This window comes from Myotis brandtii, unplaced genomic scaffold (genome assembly GCF_000412655.1).
Source record: "Myotis brandtii unplaced genomic scaffold, ASM41265v1 scaffold122, whole genome shotgun sequence".
Lineage (NCBI taxonomy): Eukaryota > Metazoa > Chordata > Mammalia > Chiroptera > Vespertilionidae > Myotis > Myotis brandtii.
The window spans coordinates 2,103,980-2,111,920 of NW_005354255.1; the positions used below are offsets into that span (position 1 = coordinate 2,103,980).

At 46.0% G+C, this 7,941-nt stretch overlaps 1 protein-coding gene across 1 annotated transcript in view; it reads right to left on the minus strand.

Annotated features, from left to right (window-relative positions):
• The window catches only part of DOT1L (DOT1-like histone H3K79 methyltransferase), a 50,605-nt gene extending 43,295 nt beyond the window's left edge, over positions 1 to 7,310 (minus strand). Inside the window, exons 1-2 of the mRNA XM_014533669.1 lie at positions 7,245 to 7,310; positions 886 to 960 (exon numbers count right to left, since the gene is read on the minus strand). Coding sequence (XP_014389155.1) covers positions 886 to 923 — 38 coding nt within the window. The 5' untranslated portion in view covers positions 924 to 960; positions 7,245 to 7,310. The remainder of the gene's footprint in view (positions 1 to 885; positions 961 to 7,244) is intronic.
• Between the last annotated feature and the right edge of the window lie 631 nt (positions 7,311 to 7,941).

Sequence of the window (7,941 nt, forward strand, 5' to 3'; positions counted from 1 at the left end):
CTGGATATGTGCCCCAACCGGGAATTGAACGGGTAACTTTCTGGTGTATGGGACAACACTCCAACCTACAGAGCCATACCAGCCAAGGCCGGATGCCTTCTTTTTACAACACTGGGTAACAATTATTAGATGGGGAGGAGGGCGAGAGGTGAGAGGACAGAATCTGGCTGACTGAGGTGGGAAATGCTGACCCGTGAACCAAGGCCTCTAAACACACAAGTGAGATCAAGGAAGGGACGCCTGCGTGCTGGGCCCTGTGTGGGGGCTCCCGGGCTCCTGTGGGCCATGCTCTTCAACAAAGGCTGAGTTATCTCAGCCCACAGACAGCACCACCCTTTAGCCTGCCAAGAGCTAAAATGGACACAAGCCTGGAATGTCATCCTTCTTTCTCAAAGAAAAATAAAAAAATTCCAAGCAGGCATTCCAGAGCTGGCCTCTCCCTTCTCCACCCACAGGACTCTCCTTTGAGATCAGGATGTGCCTGCAGGAAACTGCTGAATGTGGCCAAAAGGCTGGGTACAGTTATTGAGAGTTGGACTGGGGCTAACGAGTATCTGGGGCTCCAGAGACCAGGCCACCATGGCTTCTGGGTAGGAAGCTTGGCTGCTGGAGTCGCCTGCTATGAAAACAGCGACTATTAACTTGAGGTGATTTCACACAGACCAAGTCTTGTTGCACTATGTGGCATTCTCAATTATGTCCTCACTCTGACAGCCTCTGCCAATATCTGATAAAAAGTTCCTATAAAATAGCTCCAGAGATTATAGCCAATTCTGAAAGGAAATTTCAGACCAGTTTTTACCATGGAAGAAGAACTAATTATAGGCTGTGTCCCTACCATGTGTTCAGATAGAAGAGAAGCAGCTCAGACAGAAACTCACTTACCTTTTGGTGTCGTAGTCGATTAGGACGTAATTCTCCATAGCGAGCTTGAGGTCTGGGATTTCCTCACAGACCCATCTGAAATCCAAAAGCAGAAACAATAATGAAGATGATTTTTCAGGCTGGACATTTCACTCTCAACTTTCTTAAACACTGTTTACTTCTAAATATAAAAAGATAATATCCTCATTACTCAACCGGAGTCATCACTACAGATTATACAGAGAATAAAAGGCAAATCAGGAATATGATGAAAAATGGCATGCCAATGAATCAATAACTTAGTTGAAGTGAACAAATTCCTTGAAAGACACAAATTACCAAAACTGACATGAGAAGAAACAGAACATCTGAATAGCTCTATCCAATTACATAACCTGATTCCCTAATAAAATACCTTCCTACGGAGAAAACTCCAGGCCAAGATGGCTTCACTGGTGAATCATATCAGACATTTGAGGAGAAATAGCACCAATTCCACCAAAATGTTTCCAGTTTTATGAGGCTAACATTATCCAGATACCAAAAGCAGAGGAAGACAAAAGCATCGTAAAGGCATTACAAGAAAGATTTTTGTGTCATCAACAGACACAAAAATCCTTCACAAATATTACAAATGAATTCAGCAAAACACTTTTATCAAGTGAGGTTTATGCTAAGAATGAAGAGTTGCTTAACACTAAAATTAATCACTGTAATTTATCTCACTAATAGAATAAAGGAGAAAATAGTATGGCCATCTCAACAGATGCAGAAAGTGAACATGACAAAATTAAATCCCTACTCATGATTAAACAAACTCTCAGGAAATTAGAAATGGGGGAGGACAGCTCAATAAAGGTCATGGGGTCAGGTATGAAACTATTGTCTCTGGGCAAGAAACCACCCGCAGCTCCACTTTGCCTGCTGGCTCCGTTCTGTGATCTGCAGGGGATGGGAGGTGGAGTGGGGGACACAAGGATACTTGAGAAGGAATAAGGAACAGCTCTTTTTGTCCCTGGGTCCCTATGTCATCTAGCAAGACTCCTCATGCTGCCTCAAGTACTACTTCTCGTAATAGCTACTGAATCCAGCTAGCAGTTTTCTTTATCATGCCCACAGACCACACACTCAGACCACACTCCTATCTCACAAGTCTGGGTACCCTCCCCTGGAGACCCATTCCAAACTCACAGTCGCCAGGGCCAGCTGGACAGTCCACATGTCACCTTCCTGTGCTCCCCAGACCCAAGGGTCCCTAGGCTGCAATAGTGCTCTCTTCTCCTTTGCTTACAGAACGAGCCCCTTTACTCCCAGTGAGCACCTCCTGATGGGGAAACCTCTGATCAGCAGCACACATGGTTTCAGGCAGGAGACCATGAGCCCTGCAGCTAACACCAAACTGGGTGCAAGACTTATACTCCCAGGAGGGTGGAGACAGTGAAGATGCCTGTGTAGGCCCCACCTCCCTTCAACACTGTACTAGATAGATAGAGGTCCTGGCCAGTGCCACATGACAAGAGAAACAAATGGACAGTCTTTACTGGAAAGAAACAAAACTATCTCTGTTCACAAGACACACGATTCAGTATGTAGTCTAGCCTATGGAATTTACAGAGATGCTTCTAGAACTCAAGATGTGAATTCAGCAAGGTCGCAGGACACATGGTCAACATGCAAAAACAAGCTATATTTATATGTACCAGCAACAACAAAGAATAAAATAAAAGAAAAAAGAAAATAAATTAAATGTCACTTAAAATAGCATTAACACATAAACACTTAGACCCTGGCTGGCGTGGCTGTTAGTTGGAGCATCACCCATGCACCAGAAGGTTTCAGGTTCAATTCCTGGTCAGGGCATATACCTAGGTTGTGGGTTCGACCCCAGGTCGGGGCACCTACAGGGGGCAACTGATTGATGTATCTCTCTCACATCAATGTTTCTCTCTCTCTTTCTTCCTCCCTCTCTAAAAAATATCCATTAAAAAAATCCTTAAAAAAACATAAATACTTAGGGATCATTTTAATGAAAGACTTGCAAGAGCTCTATTGAAAACAAAACAAAACAAAATGCTGAGAAAAGTTAAAGGCAACATAAACAAATAATGTTCATGGGATCCAAGACTCAATATTGTTAAACCTCCTCGTCAAACTAGACTCCACCTCAAAGTAATCCCTAAAAAAGCCCAACAAGCTTTTTTGGAGAAACAGACAAACTGATTCTAAAATTGACACACAAAGGCAGAGAACGTGGAACAGCCAAAATAATCTTTAAAAATAACAGCACTGTTGCAAAACATACTATCTTGTTTTGGGACTTACTATAAATCTGCAGTAACCAGCAGTGTGTGGTAAACAAACAGGGCAGTGACAATGAACACAAAATCCAGACAGACAAACATATAAACATGAAATTTTGATAAAAGCACCAAGATAACTTAATGGGGAAAAGAGAGTCTTTTCAACAAATGAGGCTGGAGCCCTGGCCGGTTTGACTCAGTGGATAGAGCGTCAGCCTGCAGACCAAAGGGTCCTGGGTTCAATTCTGGTCAAAGGCACGTACCTTGGTTGCAGGCTCCTCCCAGGCCCAGACCCTGGGGGACACGTGCAGGAGGCAACCAGCCAATGTGTTTCTCTCACATTGATGTTTCTCTCTGTCTTTCCCTCTCCCTTCCACTCCCTCTAAAAGATCAATGGAAAAACATCCTCGGGTGAGGATGTACCAAAAAAAAACAACAACAAATGAGGCTGGAACCACCAAGTATCAGATGGAAAAAACTTAAATTTTCACCCTCATAATCTCTGTAATCTCATTTAATAGAACCAAGATTAATTCACAACTGATTTTAAACCTGAACGTAAAAGTGAAAACCACAGAGCTTCTTGAAGAAAAGAAAAGACAGTATCTCTGCAACTCAGGAGGCAAAGATTTCCTGGATGCAACCCAGACAACTAACCATCAAAGAATGAACTCAGTTAAAAGCTTCCACTCATTGAGGTGCCATTAAAACCGCAGTCAGCTACACTACATCTCATATAGTACCTCATCAGGCACTCACTGCCAGAATATGTCAAGAATTCTTACAACTTAAGTCAAGGGGAGACAAACAACTCAATCTCAAGAAATGACAAAACAAAGCAGAGCTCCCCAGAGAAGTGGCAGATTCTAAGGGTGCGATGTGGGAAACTCAGAATGACTCTGGAGCGTCCTGTGGTTCCAGAAAGTGAGGCTGGACTCAGAATGGGCGGGGGCAAGTCAGAGGAACACAGGACAGAATGAAAAAGCCCCCACTGGGCTCCCAGAGTTGAAAACACATTCATCATGTGGTGGACAGGTAAACAGGATGAAGGAACTGTGGTCCCTCCTACAACAGCACACTGCTCAGTAATAAAAAGGAAAAGCTACTGGTACACACAATGGAGAATCTCAAAACTGCGTGCTCAGCATGTGCTGTACAATTCCATGCAGGTAAAATTTTAGAAAATGTAAAGTAACACACAGTGCCAGAAAGCACATCAGGGTTGCCGAGGACAAGAGTGAAGAGGGAGCCGAAACCGGTTTGGCTCAGTGGATAGAGCGTCGGCCTGCGGACTGAAGGGTCCCAGGTTCGATTCCGGTCAAGGGCATGTACCTGGGTTGCGGGCACACCCCCGGTGGGGGATGTGCAGGAGGCGGCTGATCGATGTTTCTCTCTCATCGATGTTTCTGACTCTCTATCTCTCTCCCTTCCTCTCTGTAAAAAATCAATAAAATGTATTTAAAAAAAAAAAGAAAGAAAAGTTTAAAAAAAAAAAAGAGTGAAGAGGGAGATGGATTCAGGGGACATGAGGAAATGTGGGGGATAGAGATATCTGTTGCCATGACTGCTGTGCATGGACATGTGTACAGCCACCCCACTTAGACTGTACACTTCACACATGTGCAGTTTCTGTGCCTCGGGTGTATTTCAGTTACAATTTTTAAAGTAATAATATGGGAAAGAACACCCTCAACTACCTCTGTGTATGTTGGAAATTCTCCATTATAAAAAGTAAAAGAAGAGGAAAAAAAAATGAGGTAACCACCCATCTCTGCCAATGAACAGAACTCATCTGTAGGGACAAAGAGGGAAGAAGGTCAAGTTGTTTTGAGACACAGGACTTGAGGCTCAGGCCTGGAGGTCAGCAGCCACTGCCAGTCCAGGAGAAGACCAGGTTAACTGGAGATTCCAAACCAAAGGCTGGCTCCACAGATTCAAACTGGCCTGACACCCTGTACTGCAGGACAAAAAGACACCCTACTTTGCAGAGGAAAACCCATTGGAGAGGCCGCCACCATGAAGCACCCCCAAGGAGTAGACAAGAACCAAGCTGCCAGCTCAGAACCCTCCCTCCCTCAACCACAACACTTCCACCATCTAACCAGCAGCCTCTTTAAAAATAAATAAATCAGCCTGGCTGGTGTGGCTCAGTGGTTGAACGTCAACCTATGAACCAGGAGGTCACAGTTCAATTCCCGGTCAAGGCACATGCCCAGGTTGCAGGCTCAATCCCCAGTAGGGGCATTGCAGGAGGTAGCCAATCAATGATTCTCCTTCATCACTGATGTTTCTATCTCTCTCTCTCTTCCTTCCTCTCTGAAATCAATAGAATCAATCAATCAATAAACCAGCCCTAGCCAGTTTGGCTCACTGGTTGGAGCATTGGCCCTCAGACTAAACATTCAGATCAAGAGCACATACCTCGGTTGTAGGCTCCATCCACAGCCCCGATTGGGGCACCTGCGGAAGGCAGCCGATTGATGTCTCTCTTTCTCCCCTCTCTCTAGAAAATCAACGGAAAGAATATCCTCAGAAGAGGATTAACAAAAAAATTTAAAAATATAAAAAATAATAAAATGGAAAAAATAAATAAATCAGCCTTGGCTGGTATAGCTCAGTTGAGTGTCATCCCATGTACCAAGAAATCACCAGCTCAATTCCCAGTCAGGGCACATGCCCAGGTTGTGGGCTTGATCCCCAATCGGGGGTATGCAGAAGGCAGCCAATCAATGTTTCTCTCTCCCTCTCCCTTTCCTCTCTCTAAAAATCAATAAAAACACATTTTAAATAAACAAATAAATAGATAAATAAAACTAAGCGACCTGTAATACTGCTTCACCAACTGAGTGGTTTATGGATTATACTAGAAAAAAAAGATCCTACATCTCAACAATGGCACCCTGCTAGATCCACACAAATAATTTCACCCAATCCTTAAAACGATCTTTCAAGGAGACACTGCTCAGCCCCAAGATCAAACCAAAGCAGTTGGGGGAGCTGCAGGGCCTGTTAGGTCACCAGCTCCCAGGCAGCAGGGTGGAGATGCCCATCCTGACTCTTCCACAGACACCACAACCTGGCCCTGCCATGGGCTACTACAGGCTCATGTGGATGTCATGGTGTGTGACCCAGGTGGTGACTACATGGCTAAGGATGTTAAGAAACAACACAGCAAGATGCCAGTAAACAGCCCTAACCGGTTTGCTCAGTGGATAGAGCTTCAGCCTGCGGACTAAAGGGTCCCAAGTTCGATTCCAGTCAATGGCATGTACCTTGGTTGCGGGCACATCCCCAGTGGGGAGTGTGCAGGAGGCAGCTGATGGATGTTTCTCTCTCATCAATGTTTCTAACTCTCTATCCCTCTCCCTTCCACTCTGTAAAAAATCAATAAAATGTTTTTAAAAAATGCCAGTAAACAGACATGCGAGTTTACCGAGGGAACTGACAAAGATTGGGGTTTCCAAGCATGGGATATGCAAAGCAGGAAGTAGCCACTGTCATCACTCGAGTTTGTTCCAGACCCTCAACCCAGCATGGAGAAAAGGCCCATTAGAGACAGAGTGGAGGGTACCTCCTTCCTGGCTCCAGACCCTCAAGTGCCATACCAGGAGAAGGCCCACTAGACACAGCAAAGGGCACCTTCCTGCTGGTTCTGTCAAAATTGTCACTGACACACCCTGTGTTCTTCCCTGCACTCTCACAGACTGGGCTTTTGGAGGGCTACCGAGGATATGGAGGGAAAATCAGTCCACCAAGGGGCTGTGGCTGAAACCGCACCAAATCCAATAGGAAGAGGACAGAGACAGATGGAAGAGAGAGTAAAACAAGGGGAAGAGGAAAGGAGTTCCCTTGTCCATCAATTTCCACGAGAAGCCGAAGTTCACAGAGGCACCGGGACCTATCCAGGCCACACCCAGACAACCTGGACTCCTCTAACCAAACTCTGACACTTTTCAAGTCTTCTCAAGATGCTGATAGGGAACACAAGAAGGACTGGGCTGAGAGAAGGTGGGTGTGCTGGAAAGACAGGAACGGGCGCTGGCCCCAGGCCAGACCCACCCCCACAGATGCCACACTCACCGGATGGTCTCGATGATTTCATGAGCAGCATCATGGTGTTTGTCCTGAAAGATAAAATGACAGGGTTTAGAGCTGACTGAGCAGTCTCTCTATACTCTATTGATGGCAGGTTGGCCATCTTAGGGTCCAGGGACTATAGGATGGGGGCACTGTAGCCCCTGGGCTTTCCCATCTCTGTATTTCCAGACCCACTAAGCTCTCAAACGCCCCACTCAGGCAGGACTTCCCAGTGAGTTATTAGGGTGCTGTCCTGGGACCTCTGCCCACTTGGGATATGCTGGCCTAGAAGAGATCCTGTCCCTGTAGTTTCTCTCCCCAGCAGGCAGCAGGGAAGGGATGAAATCTATGACCCCGACCCTCCTGGCCTCCACCCGCCAGTACCCACTGGCACTTCTCCCGGGCACTCCCACGGCCTGGATGCTACAGGCCTGGCTCTGAGTTACTGACCCTCCCAGGCCTCTGTTTCCCCATCTGTAAAATGGGAAATGTCAATAATAACCATTGTGAGAATGCATGTGGCCATCCTCCTGCCTAGACAAAGACACCTCCCACTTCCACTGGTGGCCAGGACTGTGCCCACTGTGTGTGTGTGTGGGGGGGGGGATTCACCATGGCTTCTTCCTCAAAGGAAGCTCAGGGATCACTCCAGGCCTTTCACCAGGGTGTGGGCAGCAAGTTAATCCAAAATCTCAAAGAA